The 24,207-nt window shown below is 40.8% G+C and overlaps 1 protein-coding gene across 2 annotated transcripts in view; it reads left to right on the forward strand.

Annotated features, from left to right (window-relative positions):
* ABCC4 (ATP binding cassette subfamily C member 4) overlaps positions 1–24,207 on the forward strand; it is a 148,911-nt gene that overhangs the window by 86,685 nt on the left and 38,019 nt on the right. For both annotated transcript variants that reach the window (XM_032192288.1, XM_032192295.1), the window contains 5 exons: positions 12,283–12,433; positions 13,039–13,158; positions 16,175–16,285; positions 17,778–17,878; positions 21,034–21,225. In XM_032192288.1, the coding sequence (XP_032048179.1) occupies positions 12,283–12,433; positions 13,039–13,158; positions 16,175–16,285; positions 17,778–17,878; positions 21,034–21,225 (675 nt within the window). The remainder of the gene's footprint in view (positions 1–12,282; positions 12,434–13,038; positions 13,159–16,174; positions 16,286–17,777; positions 17,879–21,033; positions 21,226–24,207) is intronic.

A 24,207-nucleotide genomic window follows, 5' to 3' on the forward strand; every position in this document is an offset into this window, starting at 1 on the left:
TAAGAGAGTTGATCCTCTGCTTTAGTTTCTAGTGAATTTAAGTAACTCCATGCAATGGCCCCTTCACTTTGATTTCTTCCCCTGTGTTGGACTGAGGGGGGGAAAATCATGATTTGTTTTGTTTCTGGAGAACACTGTGAACATGTGAACTATCTGCAGCTGCCCTTGGAAAAGGGCAGTGATTTATTGAGGAAAACTGAATTGCAAAACCTTTTTCCTCCCCAAAATCAACAGCTTGACTGCGTTTAAATAACTGACTTTTCATATCCTTTCATCACACACAAAGACCTAATCCTGAGACTACTTGAGCCACCAATGTAGGCTGTGGCTGAGACCACCACTGAATGTGCCATTCCCTTCTCACCACACACAAAACACATTGACTGCAGCTTTATGAAGTGAAAATGCTGAAGAAAAGGAAAATGTGAAGGAGGTGTCCACAGTCATTTCTTTTTAAAATAAAATAAAATAAAAGGAGGAGAAAAAAAAAAAAAAAAGAAAGAAAGCTGCTGCATCTGGATATTAGGAACAAAAAGTGCCTCAGACTGGAATAATAGCTTGGGTCACTTGGTTTCATATGTGCAAAAGGGTGGAACTGCCGTTGCTTGTTTCAGTACCGCTGACCCCTGCATTTTATTGTGTGAAGATGTCAGGGAAAGTGTGTAGAAGGAATTCCAGTATCTTTTAGTTTAACAATGACTTTGTTATTTTGTGATTCCTATGAGGGGTAGGGATTTTTTTTGTTGTTGTTGTGTTTTTTTTCAGTTTACTGAAGTTTGTACGTATGTACGTATGTGCAAGATGGTTTCAAGAGATCCTTGTGTTTGTAATAGTTCTTTGTGTGTGTTTGTATGTGAAATATAATCATAAAATACATCATGATAACACAACCAGTGGTGAGATCTGCATTAAATGTCAGCAAGTTCTTTATAGCCTGGTATGCAAACCCATATCTTGGAGACGCAATTTGGTTACCCTTCTGGTGAGTCCTGATAGTTGTGTATGATGGTTATATCCGAAAACTCTGCAGTTATGCTGAGATTTAAATGATAAAAGCATAGTTTAAAAAAATAAAAAAGTTTCTTACTGGCACCTGACTACTGAAATCTCACTGAACTTTCCCTGTCGAACTAAAATTCTAGCTGTACATTCCCAAGATGCACATTACAGCATCTGCTAGTACATAATGAAAAGCCAATTAAAACTGAAAGAAAAATAGGGCTTATTATTATTATTATTATTATTGGTTGCTTTTGAACTCTAATTTGAGAGAAGATTGAAATGATCCTTGTAAAAATAATAATTTCTAGCGTAGTCACTTGATACTTGTATGTACTTTCAATTTTGCCTTTTTTATCTGTTGAATTCAAAAGGGATTACTTTAGAAACAAACAAACAAAAAAAACCCTGTCTATTCTGCCCACCCTGTCATCGTCCATCCCTCCCCCCTCCCCAAAAAGAAGAGGGGTGGGAGAGGCTTGGGTTGCACTTGTGCCTCCAGGACCAACCTGCAGGAGCCGTGAGTTTAGCATAGACACTTGTCTAAATAATGCAGTTCTTCACTGACCTTTTGCTCCTCTGTCATTGAATGCCTCGATTGTTAAATCCCAGTAGCCAATTAGTCTTCTTGATGGCGACCAGCAGTGGAGATAATCTATGCCAAAGCTATGGCTGGTCTTTGCTCTGGACCTGTCATCATCTACCTTTGAACTGAAGGATGTCTTGCATCATATGAGCTGCCTACGTCCTCATGTCGTTCATATGTGGATCAGATAAGGCACATAGAGTCCAGAGTTACTGCTGAGAGATAAATTACCATTTACATGGACCTCAATGTTTATGAGGAAGGCTAAAGATCTCTTTTCACAAAATCATCTGTAATCCATCCCAATCCTTTTCTTCACCCCATTTTTTTTTCCTGTTTACATGAGTGCACAGAATTTTTTATAAAAATCGACGTGTATCTCGTTTTCCACATATTAATATCAAGCCAGCAGATATCACTGCAGTAACAAAACAAATCACTGTGGGAACATAATACAACTTTTAAAGTATTTTAGGGTTTATGTTTATGTAGTATTGGCTGTACTAATAAAATTGGAAGGTGTAACCCCATATTTAACATAAGAGGATAAAATAATAGTGAAAAATGTGATTTCACTACGTTTGTCATCTTGCTTCCTTGTGTGTCCTTTAGTGCTATTCTCTTTTTCTTGTTCATCTTCTCTCTTTTATTTTTTATACTTAATTTGAATGGCAGATACAGATATTACTTCTGTTACTGGGCTATTGCTTTCTTTTTTTTCAATGACATGTGGAATAGTGACATTCTCAATATAGGACTTTTCAGAAAAATAAAGCCAGCTTTCGCTTAGTGGAAATCTGTATTCTTTGTCTAGAGCACACAAGTCCTGTAAGATGCAGTCTTCCTCTTAATATACCTAAAATTTTCTGCAGGTTGTGGCTTAGTGATAGAAAGTCAGAAATGTCTGTTTTCTTGCAGTATTTTGGTATGTCTGACTGAAATTAATACATACAAAATGTTGATCAGGTTTAAATCAGCTCTTCTCCATTTGACTTCTCTTTGTTCTTTATAGGGTTGCTCTCAGTTACACTTTCAGCTCCTAGAAAGCCGTAGAGTCCTATGGAAGTCCACTAACGTGCCCCAGCTCAGTGTAATCTGGAATTTTCTCCCCTTTTGGTTAAGGTGGAATTCGTAAGAATTTCAGAGAGAGATTCAGTCTGGCTGAGGCTCTTTGTATGTGTCGGAAGGTATTTTTTTGGTTGCTTTTCTTGCTATGAAAGACAGTGAAGAAGTGCTCTGATATAAGCGAACTTAATCTTTTTGGTTCAACTTTTCCTTTTGGTGTCCGAGAGGGGATTTTTATTATTATTTATATATGTTTACCTGACTTTTTAAGCATTATTGTACCAGTTCACATCCTTAGCTCAAACTGATTGTTATTTTTTAAAGACTTTAGAAGATCATTAACATTCCCAACACTTCACAGTAGCTCGAAATCTTTTAATTCTGCTGTCAGTCATAGAGTGTAACAATCCTGTTCCAAATGGTGATAAGTACAAATCTTCTAGATTGCCTTAAACTACTGATATGCTACAGATAGGACGCGTGTGCTTACAAACAAAGTAGGATTTCACTGTTTGGCAAAAGGACCGGAGATTTTACTGTTGATTCAAGAGGGAAGGGGAAACTTCGAGGTAATTGGAATTACTAAGCCATATAACTGGTGCGTGTGTTAAATCAGGATGCGTAGTGATGCCCAAAACAAACATGTGGGACAAAGAATTATCTTCAGCAAAAAAGGCTGCATCTCATAAAAACATGCTGCCAGGGTTGTGTGTACATGGCATGCAGCATGTAGGAACTGTTTTCGTGTTTTTCATGAGATCTGACGCTGATACTGTGGCTGGCTGGGGAGCTCTACATCTGATGTAAAAATTCCCAATGAGTTCCTTCTTCAAAAGGCAGTGGCTGCAGAGTGGGCAGTTTCATACAGCAGAAGAAGAGAGTTCACTGGGGAACTGAATGTCAAATGTCCTTGGGAAGCTTACAGCCCTTTGTCTTATGTTTACATTACAGGCTTTGTATCACTTACAATTTTTGATTAATTTGGATTGCAGTCTTGAAATCATAAAATTCTGTGTGTGGGGATAAGCTCTTTCAAGGGGTAGCTGATGGCTGTTCCCAAACAGTTGAAGAATAGGGTGCTGAGTGCATTTTCTTCCACAGTCATGACCCATTTTCTTTTCTTTTTCTCTCTTTTTTTTTTTTTTTTTTTTTTTCACACTGGGTTTTGAAATCAGTCTAATGTTTAAACAAGCAGAGCTGTTATTATAAAAGTCGCTCCTTTCATGCTAAAAGAAAGGGTTTAGATCTTCCCTTCCAAAACTGAGAATGTGCTGGCTTTGGCATCTGATCAAATGGTCCATTCTTCAGTTCAGCATAACATGAGGGGGAAAAAAAAAAATCAGTTACTGATAGAAGTCTGAATTTGAGGGTCAGACCTGGTATCAGCTGTTTGCTCTGGTATGTATGTGTGGATGCTTTGCCATAAATAAACTCGTAAAAGGTCTTTTTACTTGCAGCCGTAGAGAATGGCTGAACTGGATGAAGCATGTGGTGGTGTGCAGGTGAGTTACAGTGTGGGTGCTGGACGTGTCAGGCCACTGTTGGGCATCCCAGCACCAAGGGACTGCAAAACAGCATATAATTCTTCAGAATTATGAATCAAGAGTTTATTCTGAATAGGAAAGTTGTGTTTTGTAGCACTACTGGAGCTGCAAAGCTCTGGGAAATTGGGGGGGGACAAAAATAGGCTAAAAAGCATTTTTTGCATCTCTGCTAGGAAGGGGAATAACCAGCAAAGAACAGAAGGCAGTGTATTTTAAATAACAAGAACAAAAAGTAAAATGCTTAATAAAAGCTTGTAACTGATGTCAGGCTGAAGGACTGCGTTACTGAAGAACTGGCATCCTTTCTAACAGGAGAGCCCGCAGTTCAGATGTAACAGAAAGCTTTTGAAATGGCTGAGACTGAATTGAACTCACTTCTGGCCCAACACTTAGACTTGGCTGAGCAGAAAAGGCCCCAGAGTTGAAAATGAGGTATTCTTAGGGAGGGCGGGGGGCTGCTCTGGCATCGAGGACAAGAGGCCTGGGGCGGAAAAGTCCATACAGCTTCAAGCTGGAGTTGCAAAACTGCAACATACGGAGCAGCTGCATTTGTGGTAAGCAGAAATTTGCCAGACATTTGGAAGAACTGGGGAAAAATACGCACAGTAGAGACAAACAGGTTACACTAATGCCATCATGACAACAATGTCATCAGACAATAATGGCTCAGAAGAATCCCTTGCAGGGGCGGTGAGTAATATTTTAGCAAGTAAGTGAATGGACTGTCACGTAAGTACATACAGCAAGTAAAGCTGGTGGCCTGTCTTGATCAGTGTTCATTCCCCAGCAGTGGCAACGGGAGATGCTGCTTGGGGAGAGCCCTGAGAGCCTGACTGCTTTCTGTGGTCCCTTCCCTTCTTAGCACCTCAGCATCCAGCGTGTTGTACTGGAGGTGTCAAACTGTCCTTTTTGCATCTGCTTCTTTGCAGCATTTTGTATGGCTGTGAGATCTGCCTCCTATAATCTGTTATCCTGAAAGTGGTGAAGTAGTTATTGGATTTTGATTTTATTCTCTGTAATATATATATATATATATATATATATATATTTATATACACCACTGGAGGAGTTGAAAGTAGCTTAAGGCCAAGGACAAGTATTGGTCCATCAGTCTTTGCTGATAAAGTACTGAACATATGAGTAAGAATGGAATAGGAAATGCACCATGTGTAGTAGTTTCTTAATTTCTTAATTTCCTTTAAAAATGCCACCCATTTGGCAGCAGGGACTGGTCGAGGAGTTACAAAAGTGCACTGGGAACCTTGGAGTAACTGGAGCAGCCAACGAAGTGGCCACGTGTGCTGGTGTTACTGGGGGAGCACAGGCTGTGTGAGACTCCTTGTTCACGTATAGATCACAAAACCCCTATGCTGATAGGGTGGCAAGGGATGTTTTCCCGCTACCTGAGAAGAAGAGAAGCTCTGGGAGGGTTGGCAGGTGCCAGGCATTTTTCTGTATCGTTTCGGGCAGGTTGTGGCATGAGCTGTTGAGAAAACAAAGCGTGTGTGTACGTGTGTTGTACACTCTTCTGGTTACTGCTGTTTCCTCAAACAGCCGTGTGAAGTTGTGCTTGGCATCTCAGCTGTTTCGCAGGAGGATGTATTTGTCATGGTACAAAGGTCACTGTTGTTTATGGGAGTCGTTTTTGTGCCTGAGAATTTTTTTTTTTCCTTTGGGAGAGGAATGGTGTAAGTATAGCCAAAGGAGTGTGGATGTTGAAGGAAGAAAAAAACAAACCTAGCGCTGCAGAACAGCAAAATGTAATAAGTTGTTGTTAGTAATGGGAGAGAAATCATTTTTGTAGGGACATCCTAATTAGAGGTCCTAATGGGGACTTTTTAGTGCTCATAAATAGAGAAATAGGTTGTGCACAGACATCTGCAAGCTCTGCCCTTTTTCCTGAACAGGTCAGTATTGGAGACGATGAACAGGAACATATGAGACATCTGAATAGGGGCTGTGGCTTTGGCTCTGCTAAAAGCCTGTGTTTTCATGGAGAATCTCTATTAGCTGGAACTAAGTTATTGCCGTGGCCAAAGGACCCTGACAACGAACTTCACACACGGGTGAAGATAATTTATTGTTAAAAGGAAAATAACCTCAATGCGATGTAGGAATTTCATGCAAAGTTTTAAAGGATGGGTATTTTGAGTGTCACCAAGTCCAGAGCTTGGTTGTGCATGTGTTTTCTAAAGCATCGGTACTTGGAAGACTCAGACAATGTACGGATTTTGGGAGCTGGGGCTGAGACCTGCATGAGATCTCAGCACAAGGTGCCAGAAAGCCTATTTTAACATTTATTATGGGGTGAAAGATTAGTGATGACAGGATGCTGTTTAAATACAACAGGATGGTGGCAGTGCCAGTGTATTAAAGAAAAGACCCTTTTTGCTATAAGGTCACTTGTTGAACTTGTTAAAGAACGCTTGGACACAGTCCAACATGATCTCAAACAAATATTAAGGCTTCTCACTTAAACGCATGCCAAGTCAAATGAATAAGCATATTGGTGGCACAAAAAAACATCTGCCCTGAGGAGCTGAGTGTATGCTTGTTCACTTGGAAAAACAACGATCCAGAAAGGCTAGCTCGCAGAGACGAGAATAAATGGAAGGTACTAGCATGAAGGACGTGAGTGCTCGTTTCAAACACATTTCCATGGTGAATCTGACAGACGTGTTCGGGCCATTTGCAGTGACATGGATTTAGCCACATAACCCCGTGGGCTTGTTCTTACTAACAGCAAGAGGAGAGAGCATCTTGTACAAGATAATGTGAGCTTGCTGGTTTTGAAGCTTGTGGAGCTGGCAGTATTTAGCTCTTAAGTTTGTTTTTTTTCTTCTTTCAATCACTTTATCTGAAATTAAAATGTTAATTTCTTTCCAAGCTGTGCCTTTTTCCCCACTTCCAGTGCTTTGGTTGTCTTGTCTTGTCTTCCTATTCCCAGATCTTCTTGTGGATGTGCATTTTCCTAAGGTTAAAGTAACGCTGACTGAGGGCTGTCATTCCTGTCGAGGATTCATGTCACTGGCCCGTGTCTGGGATGGCTTTCAAGTGTTGGAGTTACACGCAGCATTTTTCCTCCTCTACTCATAAGTCTTGCTTTTTCTAGACAAATCTCTTGCTGATGGTTTGATGCAAGCAATAATGTAAACAACCATATTTCTACCTTTTTTAATCAGTTTAGAAAGAAAAAATGTAGATTTTGTTCAAAAGATAGTTTAAAGACAAGACAAGACTACACAACTGGTCACTTTATCTGAGCAAAACAAAGTAGGGCTGTTTATGTCCGAGGGTTATTGTACAGAGGTGATGGGTTTCTGTGTGGATGTTTTCTGTTTGAGCAATAAAGAAGGAAAAAAAATGTACAAATCTACAGTGTGGTTGGATATGCTGTGCTGGATGCAGCTGGGCCGAGCTCTGATCTGCTCATTACGATGTCTCCTCGCCCCTCTGGTGTGCCAGCACAGCCAACCATGCATGTAGTCGGGCTGTAACAGAGCTGCACGGTCGCTTCAAACAGTCTGGTTTGAAAAAACACATCCCAAAACAAACTAAAACAAACAAAAAAAAGTGTTCAAGGAAAAAGGAAAATGTCAGAAGAGGATCAGGGATTGATTGTGCGTGCAGTTATTTGGCAGAGCCAATGAGGAAATAATTTTAGCCAGGGGAAGGGGAGGAGGAAGGGGATGCCAAGCGTGTACGGACAGAGTGGGGTTTTGTAGTTTCTCGACCTGGCTTTGTTTCAGACAGCAGAGTCTGGCTGCGAGTGCCCTACCTTCATGCAGTTAAGGCTGCTAACTCGAAATCCTGATCATGAACAGTTGCTGTTATTAAATTAGTGCGGCTTCCTGGCAGTGTCCATGGGCTGATGAATCTTTGGAAGTGCATTTTGGGGTCCAGGGAAGAGGAGCTGGGGGGAGGCATGTTTTGACTTCCACTTAAATATTGATAAAAACCAGTGCTGGCTCACTGCAGTTGTTGGGTGGGAATTGACAGCACATTCAGTCATCAAAATTAAATGTCTACATTTTAGGCTGTAGGTGCTTGGGCTGCAGTTAGTTCAGTATTTCTCTAGAGCCCACTGTTGGGTCACTACGTGTCCACTTCAAGGGTAGCTCTATCACTTTATAAAATTTTAGCTCTGTAGCTCACGTGTGGACCCCTCCATTCAGGTTTCTGAGTCTCAAACCCCACCTCTTGGGCTCCACGTGTGTTTTTCAAAGTCAAGCACGATATATCGAGCTCGGGGCATCACTGGTGTGGAGTGGCAGTGATCTGTGGATGGAGGGTGGACACTCTTCTGAGACATCTTGAACTCTCCAAATTTCACCTCTGCGTTTCAGTCTGTTGACTTTAATGAATTGCTCCAAATGGTTTACAATTTCTCATAAGATTTCTGCCATTAGCTAAATGGTGTAGTTTATGCAACAAAGGGAAAGGCTGATAGCTTGCGATTTGCAAGTCTCATGTTTTTCCAAATTTTTACGGTTCTTTTCATAACCTGGAGTGAAATGCTTGTTCTGTTGAGTGGTTGGGGTACAGAAATACCTTGTTCTTCCTATAGCAAAACCCTTTCGAGACAGAAAGTCCAGAATATCACTGACAGGGTCTGTAAGAGTTACAGATCTGTAGATGACCAGAAGATGAAGGGAAGGCACGTGTTGCACACATGAATGTGCTGATCAGAGCATTCACTTCCCCAGAGGCTTCTAGGAGACTAAGCTTGCTCTGCTGGAGGACTGCGGTAAGACAGGAGCTTTCTTGAGGAAAAATAAGCTACAGTGAGTGGTGTGGCTGACCAAAGCGTGAGGATAGCCTCAAGGCAATGACCCCAACAGAAACAGCATGGGTTTTTCTGTATTCTCAGGATGAAGTATGTGATCTAAGGACTGGTCCATGAGTGTGACATTCTTCTTTCTCAGGGAAACTGAAGCAAATTTGAATGTGGAAATGTTTGGAAGCAAATTAATTAGATTTTCCCCCTTTTTTTTTTTTCCATTAAAAAAGATTTTTAAATACTGAAATTAAGAAGCTTGATAGAAGATGCTGGTTTTATAAGCCGTATTTCTTGGATGCAGGGAAATTTCCTATTGTGCTTAGCCTTTTGATTCCCAACCCTAAGCTGCTTCTGCTCGACAAGGTGTAGACACGCAGTCTTGAGCGTTTCTGGCCGTGCAGACTGGCTGCCTCGGTCACTGCTCGTCTCCAGAGAAGAAGGTGGTCCAGCTGCTCATGTTATCATTGTCAACCTGCTGATTTTTTGGGGTCCTCCTGCTAGCACCCGGCGATCCTGCTGGAAGCCCGGCCGAAGAGGTTGGTTGTCTGTTGTGAAACGCAGGAACTGGAACCTTTGCCTTACCTCACACGGTAGCTGCGTGATTACAGCCTGCAAATAGTTGTGTCTGGCTTTCAGACGACTTCATTAAGAGTTAATTTATATGCAAGTTTGGTTTTCCAAAAAACAACACACATGACTGATCCACCCTATCATAAATTTTTATAATGATAAGGTGGTGCAGGCTCATCTAAAATTCCTTCCAAAGGCGGTGTCAGATTTTTATTTTAGTCATCCTAACCATCTTTTCCTTCCCTGTGTTTTCGTCCTAGCAAGGCTTTGTTTACATGAGCTGGATCCTAATAGTCCTACTCCCACCTCTACCGGCTCTTCGCAACATATTGTAGATTATTATCACTAAAAATTCAGTTTAGCGCCTTTTTTTAAAGAAATGTTTTGTTTTCCTCGTAATTCTTTTCCTTGAAGCAGCTTTCCTCGATGTTTCACGTCTTGTGTGTGGCTGGTTGTGTGAGGAGGCAGAACAGAGACTGCTTTTCACGCCTGCCTGGGAAGCAGACGGCTGGCTCGCAGTACAACAGAGCTTACTGAGGGAGAAGGGGAAGGCAGGAGACGAATAAACCAGGTTTGGGAGTGAGTTGTCAGAGGGAAGGAACTGTCTTGGGTCTCTGTTGAGGATGGAGGTAAGGGAGCCTTCAGAAACTAGGTAATGTGGATGGCCGAAAGGCTTGGCAGAGACAAGGAGTAATGCTGGGGGAAGCAGTGGTCTAGGCAGTAGAAGATTTGAAGGAGGTCAGGAATCTGCATTTCCCTCCTTATCCCTTCTTCACAACAAAACCAAAATAGCTTGTGGGGTTCTGGAGAGGCAGAAGGTGCAGGGAAGGGCTGGCAGCAGCGCTGCTGAGGAGTCAGGGTGCTTTGTTTCGCCTTGTGCTGACATAACCACTGGCGTAATTGATCCGAGTGAAATCCCGGGCACTCTCACTGCCGCCTTACCTCTCCGTGATGAAATCCAGGTAAAACGTTTGCAATCTGCCCTGTGTATCTCGAAGGTCGAACAACGTGATGCCATCGATAACTTCACCCAGTGATGAGTAGTGGAGTGGTACAATTCAGCTTCCTTCAGAGCTCCTGCCCCGCGCCTACCCTGTAGCTATTTTCCTTAATGGATTTATGGGACCCTATAATGTGCTTTGAGGATCTGTGACATGCGAGGCTGTTCGGCTGATAAATCTTCTATCGTGAGCAAAGATCTTGCCTAGAGCCTAAGACTTGAGTTGTGCTGACTCGTGCAGTTGTAACGCACAAGGTGTGTGGGTTTGCTCTTTGGTCAGGTGAAATTCGGGTGAAGTTGGAGAAACCTCGAGAAAGCACAGATGTAGGGGAAAAGGTTGTGCTTAGTTTTGGTTGTACGGGGTGTGGGGAGGCTACCAGGAGCATAACAGGAAGCACACAGCTTGATACGCAGTTCCACCCAAAGTGTTTGAAAATCCAGGCAGCTCGCTGCTATCCAGTCTGAGCGCTTTCACTGCTCAACTTTTCCAAGCTGATGCATTGATAATGGGACAGAAGCCTGCAAGACACACGTTCTCGAGATACAGTGGTCACTAGTGCATTTTTGGCATCCAGAAATCAAGCAGAGAGAAAATTCTGCTGAAATCCACTTAGGCATCATATGTGATGATGAAGAAGGTGGCTTCTGTGCAGTCATTAAAGAAGAGACATTTTGGAAAATGCTGCCAGCTCTAAGAAATTTGTTAATGAATATAATAGAGGAATTTAGCATTGAACTGGAATTTCTGTGGTCTGCTTTTTGTACAGGGTGGGTTTCTGTTTTGTGTGCTTAGATGTTTTTTTTCCCATTTCCAGGAGCAAACAAGCACACCCCGATTTCAGTATGCCAGGAATCCCCGAGCTGGTGTCCTGAAAGGAATTTGTGTACAGATACTGTTTTTTTTTCACAATATCTTCAACTGAAAGTTTGATGTGAAGGATGTAAAATGGTCTGCAGTGGTCTATATTTTTAACATTAAATTTAATTCCAAAATTTGGGCTGGCATCCACTGTCCTAAACAACAAAGTTTCATTCCACCTTATATCTGGTTTTCTAAGAGTAAGTTCAGGCCCAGCCCAGGCATCTAACTTGTACTCCTAAGTGAACCTGGTAGAACTAGCCTCTTGTGAAGCTTTTCCTGGCAATGTTTGATGTTTTCTTCTGATTTGTAACATTTCACCATACAGTCCTTTGGAAAGAGAAAACTCACTTTCTCTGATACCATGTTTTCTTCTTATATGAGGCACAGTTGTTTCTATTATAGACTTACAAGTCTGTGTTGAAAGTCAGTCTTTTAACTGAAAGTCAGTCTTTCAACTGTCTTTCTTTTTACCTCGAGTAAAAACAATCTCAGATTCATTCACCAGATAGCTTGGGTTCATCAAAGATGATTTGTCTGTTCCATTAATTACTTTCTGTTTTGTTCCAGCAGTCACAGAATAGCCCATAAAGTGAGATGCTGATGTTCAGTCGATTAATTTTGTAAAGATGTTTCTTAAATAAAAAATAATAAGAAAACCATAAACTGCACAATTAGTCAATTTATGTATTACTGTAAATTCCTCAAGTCGCTTAAAATTAGATGTAGTTCATGTTACACAATGCATCCACTCTAAAATTTGGTAGTTTTGTTTAAACGTTTAAGTGTTTCAATAGTGTTAAACAGTTTTATACATGTTCTAAATTAAGTTCTTCTGGCAAATAATTTTTTTTTTATTTTGTTTCTATTGTGTTGCAGACTCTCCTACAGATTTTTGGTGTGGTAGCTGTGGCTGTGGCAGTGATTCCTTGGATACTCATCCCCTTAATTCCGCTATTTATTCTTTTCATTTTTCTTCGACGATATTTCTTAGACACTTCAAGAGATATTAAACGTCTAGAATCCACAAGTATGTAGCTTGGTGGGACTTGATGTCAGCTTGAACCCTGCTTACTATTATGTGAAATGCTAGCATTTTATAGACAATCCATCAAAGGTTTCTTTGTTATGAAAATAGCTTCCTTATTGCCTTTCTTCTCAAGCAGTGAATTCCATGCTTAACTCCTGTTTCGTGTAATGATAAACCTTAGGTATGTCAGTTTAACACTCTAAAAGTAAAGTTAGTTATGAGCACGCTAGGTCTTACATGCACATCCTAATGGTGTTTCTGACGTAATCTGTTTCTCGTGCCTGACTTGAACTTGTCTAGGTTAGGAACTATTAAGGATTACCAACAACAAACATGTTTGCCTCATGTCATTAATAAAGCTCAAAGAATTCCTTCAGTGACAGTAATTGTTAAAAAATTGAGGATGTTTTTGTACAAATGAATTTGCCTGTCTGATTCTGACAGAGTAAGAGGACTTTGGTCAAAGATATAGCATATTTATTCTAAAAGTATGCAGTACAGTAACTTGTATGGTTAAATACAAAGGATTAAAGATTAGCATGGTACAAAAAGAATTAAATGTTGCCCTTCAGCTATTGCTACGTTACTCTCTTTTCCCTTTGTAGCTCGAAGTCCAGTGTTCTCCCACTTGTCATCATCCCTCCAGGGACTTTGGACTATTCGGGCTTTGAAAGCAGAGGAAAGATTTCAAAAACTATTTGATGCACACCAAGACCTCCACTCAGGTTTGTGATGAATTGACGTGAAAAATCAAATACTTGCTTTGTAGGAGGGAAATATCTTTTGCCCTCAGCGACATGTATATAATGTACATTAAAATCAGTAGGAGCTGTGCATTTGTCTCTTTAGGGTAAAATTTCTCTGTTAGAACAAAAAAGTTATTATCTGTCTAGATTTTGAGAGTTTACTTTGGGCTGTGATATAATTTGAAATACCCATGCTTATGTTTTAACAATGTCTAAGATAAACATTTTAAAGTGTGCCTGATAAGAATATTTAAAGCGTCATTTTGACATTTTCCTGGATTCCAACTTTAAAAGGGGGGGGAGATGACAAGTTATATTATGAAGCATTAAATATTAAGTAATGTGCTAGGAGTGGGCAGAGATATTTAATATCTAAATGATCATCTTGGAAAAGTTTTGTAAATCCCTCTTCTTTTTTACTTTGAGTGGTACTCAGGGCTTAAACATAAAAACAGTATTAACATGACCAGAAGTTATAAAAGTATTAGTATTCTGCAAGGAAAAGAAATGTGATTTAGGTTTGCACTGAGTTTTTACTGTCAATTAAATACTCTGTATAAGAATGTTCTTCAAGGTGCAGCAGAATGCAAGCTTGCAATTCGGTGTTTGTTAGGTAAGACCTTGAATTTCCCTGTCATCAAGTATATGATAGTATATCCTGTGGCTTTTTTCTCATTTATGGACTGCTAAGTTTCCAGACCAGATGATCTTTTCTGACTCAGTGTTTATCCCATGCCGTGGAAACTTGCCCACCTAGCTTTGTGTTGAGCCCAGTCATTTGTGACTGAGGACACACACCTTCCAGGGAGGCAGCTCTAGATCCGAATTTCCCGTTTCTTAGTATTTTCATCTTGCTACTTATTTGGCCGAATCAATTTGTCAGTAGCTGGTAGTAAGAGAACACGTTGTTTAAATTTTATATTAAAAGGCATATTTATAAACTGCATATGTAAGTTTCACCACGCAAAAGGACTGTGACCTTTTTTATAAATGTTTTCTTGTATTTTAGGGTCGGGTCAAAGGAATATAAACACTGTTTCTAATCTAGTTAGAACAGGATTACCCTTTCCTAGTAGGTCAGAGAGTTGGAGTGTTGGCTTCTGAAGTGCTCCAAAGAGGTTTGAACTATTTCTTGCATCACAGAAGGCTGTTCCAGTCAGCAGTGTTCTTGTTTAGTGCTTTTGCTGGACTAGTCTCCTCCACTCTATTTAAGGCTGAGCCTGGAAAATGGGACGCTCCCTTCAAACCCCGGTTCAGGGGTGGCTATGAATTTGATGTTAAATAACCTGTAGATAAAAAAACATCTAAAAGACTTGAGGTCTGACCGAAGCCTGAGCTTCCTTCCTGCCAGTGCAACATCTCCATAAGAGAGCTCTTGAGTCATCAGAAGTTGCATCATGGTGAGTTTTTGTTAGGTCCCAAGAATGTCATGTTCCTGCACACAGTGGCCCCGATTACACAGGGAGATTGCGGAATGATCCATCTCCAGCAGACAATTCAGTGCGCCTTCCTGTAAAACAGGATCAGTGGAGTAAAACCTTGGAGCTGAAAACCTACAATGCAGGTGGCCCATTTCCTGGTCTTACAGCTGTGCTATCGCACTAAAAATGACCTTTCATGTCACCGGGAAGCCGGCCGGCATCAGCTCTGTTTCCTGGGATACTCAGCTCCTGGGTTTCAGAGAGGTGCTTACGTTTTGATGGTGAATTGCATTTCTCAAATGAGGTTTGTGACTTGATGTCTCTCTGCTTTCTGCATATATCATTACCTGAGCCTAGGGATATGACTGTCCACGAAACCATACCCAGGATCTTTTGTTTAATGAAACCAGCTGCTAAATCAGGCACATGCAGGTAGAGCTGATGCAAAGAGGTCACCAGCTCTGGCTTTGACCTGGCTGCCTATTGTCATCCTCACTCTTTCCCCCTGCTGCCCTCCAGGAGTTACCTGCAGCTCTGTTGGCTGAGTTGTTGATCTGGTCACTCCATAACTCGACTATCCAAAATGATCTGGCATAAAAACAGACTTAACCTCCTCCCCCCCCCCCTTTTTTTTTTTTTGTGGAAAGGATTTTTCTAGTTTGAATCTTTCCCAACGCAGGGCCAAGGAAAAGTTGCTCGGTTGGAACAGGACTGATTTTTAGCATGTAGTAATGACAAGCAATGCAGAAAGGGTTGGGGTGATAATCTTTTACTGTGACTTGGTAGCAGCTGGAATGATTCATCTGACTGCATCGTAAGCAATAAATAATGCCATGCTTTGTTACAGCCATTTGACTTCTGTTTTTGGCCCTGAGTTCAAACACTTTGCATTCTGTATTCGATATCTTTTGCTGCTGTCTCTTGTATTTGTTCTCCAGAATATCTGTCTGGGATGGAGTTTAGCACCAAATTGTGGAATCCTAGATGCAAGTGCCCAGTGGAAATGTCCACCTGTGAGCTTCTCCAAAAGTAGCTATGTGCATTTGGCCAACTGAATAGCTCTGTAGCTCCACTGAATGTATTGAGTAGCTCTTCTCTGCCTATAATGGGAGCTTAACCAGCTGCAGCTGTCTTCTAAAGACTTGGCTCTGACAGTTGTGTTGTGATACACTCTGTTTAAAAGCCTAGTCTGGCTACAGCAAATGTAGTTGTTCTTCTGCTTTTTGTACAAAACTCCCATCCCACGTCCACTACAGTCAGGGAAAGGCTTCCATTTTAAATAAATGGGCTGTGCTTCAGGCCTTGAATGTTCTTCTTTTTATTACTGTGTTTTATGCTAGCCCTGGTTGCTGCTAGTGTGAAAACTAGGTCAGAGTATTCCAGGAAAACTGGACAATATTCTGATCATCATCTGCCCATAAAGATGTGCACTTGAAGATGACAACTTTAAATGAAGGGGGGGGGGAAAAAAAAGAAAGGAACACTTACAATATCAACATGAAATAATTTATTATTATTATTATACAACTCAGTTTTCTAATGATCCACTAATGTCTTTGTAAAATACCATTTAGAGGCCTGGTTTCTATTTTTGACGACCTCGAGGTGGTTCGCTGTGCGTCTGGATGCCATCTGTGCCATTTTTGTTGTAGTGGTTGCCTTCGGTTCCCTGCTTCTCGCCAAGAGTAAGTACAGATGTTAGAAAGAGTTCACCCATTAATTACCATGTATAGTGATGTCTAATTCTTTTTCATAGTTTACTGTTTCTAATTGTTTAAGGACTGTAATTAAGTTAAATGTTTCTTTCTAGATCACGATCTCTTCCTCAGTCTAGGGCATTGGGTCCGTATCTCCTTTTCTGCAAATACTGGAGGCAGTTCAGACATCTTCCAGGCTTAGGCATGCAACTGCCGTCATCCCCAAATGTGCAAACAAACTTGCAGATCTGTAGTCTTCGCTTTTGTTGAGATTCTGGCTTTCAGAGCAATAACAACAAATAAATCTTTTTCCCCACCTTTGCCTTTCTTTTTTAGCCCTACAGGGCTTTGCTTTTCATACTGAAACACCCACAGAGCTGCTTCTTAACAACTTTTTTCCTTTCTGCACATGGCACAGTAGGCCAAAAGGCAAACTAAAATTCCTAGGGATACTTGTCTAATACCTTGGATCAGCAGGATAGGCCAGTTGGAGAAAGAAAATCACCTTGTAATAATACATTTTATATTCACTGTCACTCATGAACTGTCATTAGTATATGCATCATCCAGGATGTAATTGTGTTAGATGTACTAGAACAAGATAGTCATCTAAAGTATGAAGGAAGAAGTAATTATCTTGGACATGAAAATTAGTGCTAATTTGCTGTTTTTGTTTCTTTTCTTTTTCTTTTGGATGTGTTCTGTATATGCATGTGTGCTTTAAAATTTGAACGCTCTGTGCTGCTTGACACTGAAAATTTTGAGCTAGGTTTGAATTTATTAGAATGCAAAAAGACAAGTCAAAACAATGGTCCTGAATCTTTCCTTGCCTCTGGATAAGGAGTAGCTCTCTTGAAGTCAATAGAGCTATGCTAGGATAAAGTTCAAGTTAGTTAGAAGACAATCATGCTTAATATTGGGGCAGACAAAATTAATTTATTTTATGAGAGCAGACCCACTGAACACAATGAAAGTTTATGTAAATAGGGGAAGAAATATTCTGTCCTGTTATTTTATCTGATCACTTAAAACTGTGCAGAGTTGATATAAATGTTTGTAACTTATTTTGAGATCATTTTACAGTCCTTTTTTGCTTGGGTTTTGGGGCTGATGTAAATCCCTTAGAAAATGACTGAAAATGCTTAGCTTGGGTAGGGATGACCTTAGCAAGATATGTAAGTATGGTTTCGAGATCGAGCCTCAGTTGCTAGATAAAGTGCAAAGCCAAGAATCAAGATTGTCTTTTCAGACATACAGATAATTTCCAAAGCTTAAAAAAAAAATAAAAATAAAAATGCTGCAAGTAGCTGTTCTGCCTGGAGCTACTCGTCAACGCACAGATGGTAAGTATGGTGTAACCAAACAAAATTCTGGCTGTGATGCTTCCATCATGTAAGTAACCTCATGAAAGTGAAGTTAACTCGAGTTTTGTGTAATTACCAGTGTACCTATTTGATTCTGTTTTTCCTTTGTTCTGCAGCTTTGAATGCAGGGCAGGTTGGTTTGGCGCTATCTTATGCAATCACTCTCATGGGAACGTTCCAGTGGGGTGTTAGACAAAGTGCTGAAGTCGAAAACCTGGTAACATTTACTTCTTCCTTTTTTTGCTTCTTGCTTCCTTTTTGTATTTGTGACATAAAGCCTCAAGGATGGGATTCTTCTTAATTAACTTAGGACATTAATACCTTAGCAAGCAATTGAGGCACCACTTAGAGTCAGCAGAGTAGAGAAAAATAGCCTCTTCTAGGGTATAATTTGTCTGACTGATTTTGAATGTCTATTCAGATGAATCATCCCTCTCCATTGATAGTAGGGGAGCCTTTATAATCACCCTTTACAGCAGAAAGGAGGCTGTCTAGTTACAGTGGGGATATCTGCATTGCATGTAGCTAAAATTACGTAAAATTAATCCCTGTACAAGTAAGATTTTTTTCTTAAAGATTTCTTGGATTTGGGGTTTTTAATTTTTGTTATGCATTATTGCATTTTAAAAATTTGTTTATATCTCTCATTGCAATTTTTATGGTCCTGTTAATTGCTGCAAAGGCTTAAACCTTAAATTGGTGCAAGTTAACAAATATTTGCAAGTATTTAAGCATGTATCCTGCTCAGAGTTTGTTTTTAAAAATAAATGAAGTAAAATACCCTCCACCAATTTGTAATATTTACTAACGTGCTCTGTTTTGCCTATCTACTCTTTAAGTTAGTGTATGAAAATAAAAAAGATTGTAAAGTGAACATACTATGTAATAAGCATGCTTTTCTGTTTTCTGTTGACAATTGGAGGTTACTTGTAATTACGATTTGCTGACCATACTGCAGGAAATACATGTAGTCCTCTTGTAGAAGGAATGAAACTATGTTTGATAACAGATGAAATAAATCATGATAGGTTTGTATTTATTTTTTTTGTCTAGCACACTGCTTCTTCGGAGCATTTTTCAGTCATGAATAAGGGAATGGTGACAGACTGGTGAGAAATGGGAAGAAAGCTTTCAGGGTTTCTTTCTGTACTGGTTAGGAAGATTCAGAAGTGTAAATCTATGGGGTTCCTGTGTAGCGAGTGTTTGAGGCCGTGATTCAGAAATGCCTTGGAGGAGGAAGACTCACCATTCACTAGCTGCCTTTGTTGTGGAAAGTTGATCATTTTATGGAGCTGTGATTAGCATCAACTTGTGGATATCCAACAAGAAGCCCCTGTTATTACGGGCTGATTATATTTGAGGGAGGCAAGAACAGTTCCTCTCTATTCTGCTGTTAGTCTTTCTTTGCATGTGTCTCTTTGGAGCTTATTTTGTAGTGTGGAAAGGGCAGGTGGCAGTGAGATAGAGAACTGTGGTGGTCAATGGCTCTGTGGCCTAGTGGAAGCCAGTGACGAGCGGTGCCCCTCAGGGGTCTGTTTTGGGACTAGCACTGTTTAATATCTTTGTCAATGACATAGACAGTGGGATCGAGTGCACCCTCAGCAAGTGTGCAGATGACACCAAGCCGAGTGGTGCAGTCGATAACACGGAAGGAAGGGATCCATCCAAAGGGCAAGCTTGAGAAGTGGGCCCACGTGAACCAAATGAGGTTCAACAAGGCCAAGTGCAAGGTGCTGCACACCTGGGCTGGGGCGATCCCAGCCCTGAGCACAGGCTGGGAGAAGACTTCACTGGGAGCAGCCCTGCAGAGAAGGACGTGGGGGTGCTGGTGGCCAAACAGCTCGCCACCAGCAGCAGTGTGTGCCTGCAGCCCAGCAGGCCGACCAGAGGGGTGGCCAGCAGGGAGGGAGGGGATTGTGCCCCTCTGCTCTGCTCTGCTCTGCTCTGCTCTGCCCTGGGGAGGCCACACCTGGAGGGCTGCGTCCAGGCCTGGGGGCACAGCACAAGGAGGGCGTGGGGCTGTCAGAGCGGGGCCAGGGGAGGGCCACGAAAGTGCTCAGAGGGCTGGAGCACCTCTCCTGTGGAGACAGGCTGAGAGAGCTGGGGATGTTCAGCCTGGAGAAGAGAAGGCTTTGGTGTGACCTTATTGCAGCTTTTCAATAGTTAAAGGAGGCTTATAAACAAGATGGAAAGCAACTTTTTGCTCAGTCAGGCAATGGCAGGACAAGGGGGAATGGTTTTAAACCTTTTCTAGATGGGAGATTTTGATTAGATGTTAGGAGGAAATTCTTCACTCAGAGGTTGTTGAGGCACTGGCACAGGTTGTCCAGAGAGGTTGTGGATGCTCATCACTGGAGCTGTTCAAGACCAGGTTGGATGAGGCCCTGGGCAACGTGATTTAGTGGATTGCATCCCTCCCCATCATGGTAGGGGGGTTAGAACTAGATGGTCTTCAAGATCCTGTCCAAGCTATTCTATGAACTCATTGCCAGGTAACTTCTGGCCTTAAAGCTACTCGAGGCAATGTAAACCTACTAGATGTCTTTATGATGGCCTTTTCAGAACATACCTGTGCATAGATACAGTTAAGTAAAATGAATTGTACAGAATACATGTATAGGTGAGGGATGCACACCAGAGCCTAAACAGAACTTCTGTTATTTTCCTGAGGGAGAAGAAAAAGTGTCTAGATAGCTCAATATTTGTTTCTCATCCCTCCCACAAGACGAGGGACAACAGCAAATACTGCACTTCCTTCCTATCTGGCTTCAAGTGCTCAGGAAAACAAGTTTTGCTGCATATTAAGGCCATGATATGGTGAAAGCTATCTTAGAGTTTTGAATTACTTGTGACAAACATATTAAAGATTTGCTAGGAGTTAGTGCAGTGGTAATGAGGAAGACAAAAAAGGGAAAATGAAGCTGGTAACTTGATGCTAGTAGCCATCATGGATCTGCCTGTAGCTCATAAGGCAGTTTAATTTCTAGCTCTGTCTTCACGCAGTGAAGTGGTGGCATCTTAGCCAGGATTGACAGATAACTACCATAGCTTAAATTTCTTAACAATTATGCACATTCTTAAAATTGTAATTTATCCCACTGATTAGAAATTCATGCTTATGTATGGATTTAGGGATCGTGATATATTGGAGTCTGTAGTAGGACATGAAATTTTTTTCTTTTTTTTCAGTAGTATAAAGTAAGTATAGGACAGTACCAAGCACTCCTATCTGTACCTGAGAGAAAAACTCTGGAAAAATTTGCATCGAATCTTTACAGTCAAAATCAATGTACATATATATATATATATATGTATGCAGTGTGTGTGCAATAAACTGAATTTGTAGATACCTGTCTTCTTTCTTCCCCTTAGATGATATCAGTGGAAAGAGTGATGGAATACACAGATCTTGAAAGAGAAGCCCCTTGGGAAACCAACAAGCACCCACCGCCTGAATGGCCAAGTCAAGGAATGATAGCGTTTGAAAATGTTAACTTCACGTACAGTCTAGATGGACCTTTGGTGTTAAGGCATTTGTCTGTTGTAATTAAACCAAAAGAAAAGGTATGTATATGGCTGTCTTTGCCTATTACAGTAATTAAGTAAATATGATAATTGAAAAGAAACTGTTATAAAAACACATTATAAAAGAAATGGATGTTAGGAAATCAGATAAGAGTTATTTTAAAAAATAAGTCATAGTCATATTTAATAACAGAAGTTGGAGCCTATTGATTTCCTGTAAATGTAGCATAAATGCATCCGTGAACATGACATTTCTATGTATCAAAACAAAGGGTTAAACATTCGATAACTTTCTGATAAAATTTGGGTTTCATCAAAAAGTGGCAGACATTCAAAATGCCAACAAAACCCCAAGTGTTCGTTCAGATCCAAAGCAAATGGAGCTGCGTTAGGAAATGGGGAATTCAGTAGAGGAAGCATACATGGAATGAAGGATGTCAGCACACAAGGTGAGCAGAGACAATTGACAAGAAGGAATGTACATGTTCCCGCACAGAGCCCAGAATGGAAGAGAGAAGAAAGAAACACAAATCAGTTGCATAACTTTAGAATTGGGGATTTTATTTCAGTTCCTTTCGGCTACCAATCCAATTAACGGTTGCTGTTAATTAGATTGGTAGCCAAAAGAAACATAGAAATAAAATTCTTCCTCCTCTGCAAATTTGACTCTTCCTCCCCAGTTTTGACACTATCCCCGTATTAAGAGTGTTGCAGTGAAGGTCTCCCCCACAGACAAAATTAAATTAGAGCCCTGCAGTGTTAATTCGTGCTTTGCTACATTTCAAATCCACGTGCACTTTTTTGATTAGGATATCTTCCCTAGGAGGCTGGTTCAGCTCTCTACAATCACTGCCCTGGCCTCGCTTGTAACATGCTTTTCCATTCAGTCCCAAACCTGTTTCATTCCTCAAGCGGGCCTTTTTAGTAACATGCATGTTACAAGACTTCAACCCAACTTTGTTTCGTGGAGACAACCTCATGGAATTAGGTACAGACGAGTTCAGAACGATGTTTAAGAAGAAGAACTGAAGAGGTGTTTATCTGCTGTCCACCTTTCTTGCCTATGGGCCATCTCTTCAGCTGTTATATATCACTCTAATGCAATAGCAGACAAGAAGGTTTACATTTCTTAGTGAGAGATGGAAATAAAATAATAAAAAAGAAAACGGAAGCAAGAGATATTAACAAGGTCTTATTCAGTCCTTGGTGGGGGAGGAGGAGGAGGGATGATGACTGGGGGTATTTATTTTTGCTGAGTGGTTATGCTGTGGTTTTGTCATCCTGAAGTGAATTTGTCCAGCTTGAAACTGTTGCCAAGAATTTCATGTTTGTTTTCTATGATGTTTTGCACAATACTGCAGTAGACTGCCACTGTGCAAAATAAATCTCCCAAGCATCTGTGCCCTGTATGTTGTTTTTAATTATGGAGAAATGTCTCTTCAAAACCAGGTTTCCAGATGCATGTGGCTGTCAGTGAGAACTGTTGTGCCAGCTTAAACCCCTGGCTACTTCAGACTTCTGGTAGCTGCAGTGCCTCTGATGGAACGAGTGAATTTAAACTTCTGCCTGCTTGCAGTTTTTCCTATAGCTGACCCAGCACCAAGTCTGTGAGGCGGTAGGTGCAGTAAGAATGGAGGAGATCATTTCTAAGGGATCACTTAGGGATTACGGTGCCTTTACAGCTGCCACCTAAGCTGCACGTTTAGTATCTCCTTACAGTCAAAGCAGGCTAGGAAGGTCTTTCTGTTGAACCATCTTTGCTAACCTAGCATGGTCTGCCTCATGCAAGGAGCTCTGCCAGCAGCCAGCTGTGATTCACCTCTTCAGCCTAGCTTAGGTTAGCATGTGCAGCCTTGATTTTTAAAGACCAGCCTTTGTTTCAGGGGGTGTAGCTGAATTCAACAACTTGCGAATGAGTATGGACCAACATTACTAAATACACCTTGCCCCAACAGATCCTGGATCTGAGGATGTGGCTACATGAAAAAAGTTAGGAGGGGTGGGGGTCTAGATTTACGGCATGGCAGCTGTTTGCGCAGATACTCAGGGAGGTTGCCTGAGGGGTAACAAGGGCAGTTTGAGAGGAGTAGCTGACATGCTGTAAATCTCACTCTCATTTTTTTGTTCAGCTCCACTTTGAAGTACAAGTGACATTTGAGTAATGATGAGCCCGGTACAGCAGGTGTACTCTCGTGTATACACATGGTGTACATCGGGCTACGAAACCGTGCCCAGATGATTCCTGTTAGGCGGCTGGAACTTCAGTTTGCAGACCCTCCTCGTGTTTGCACTGGTTATGAACAGAGACCTCAGAAGAACACAATGTATAAAAAAAAAAAAGTGTATAGGGAGAGCTGTTTCAAATTCATGTCAATTTTCAGCAGCCTGTAGTCAATTGGACCCAAAATACAAATAGATTCCTCTAAATGCTGAAGAGCACAGTCCTTTCATTGGATGCCAAACTGAAAGTGGGATTTTGACAATATGCAGAGCAGCTGCATTTTTATTTTAAGTATCAATTTTTTATGTTTTTTCTTTATATTCTTAATACAATACTTTATATCACTGACATTTACAGAGAAACAATTGAACTTTTGTTTTCATAACTCCGTATGTCTGTATCCATTCAGCATTCGCTTTTTGAGCGGTGCTGTAACTGTTCGTAACTATTTTCCCTTTGTTTCGTATCATTTGGTTTGACATCACTTAGAATAGAAGGTATTTTATAATTTATTGTAACAGATTTGCTTACATTGTGCAGTATCTTTACTAATAAGCACTGTATAAATGTTAGTTAGTTTATGTACAATTGTACAATAATGAATTTTTGGATGAAACTGTTCAATCAGAAAATAGAAGTAGGAAACGCTGTTTAGGTCATGCATTGTGAGTTGCTCCTTGTCGTATACCTTTTTAGTGTTATTTTTGCTTAAATGTGGGCACTGCTGCTTTATCTGGGGTCAGTGTCTCTGGCTATTGGAAAGTTTTTTCCTTGCTCTTCAATGTAATGTTGCCTATGCT

This window comes from Aythya fuligula, chromosome 1 (genome assembly GCF_009819795.1).
Source record: "Aythya fuligula isolate bAytFul2 chromosome 1, bAytFul2.pri, whole genome shotgun sequence".
In the NCBI taxonomy this organism is placed as follows: Eukaryota; Metazoa; Chordata; class Aves; order Anseriformes; family Anatidae; genus Aythya; species Aythya fuligula.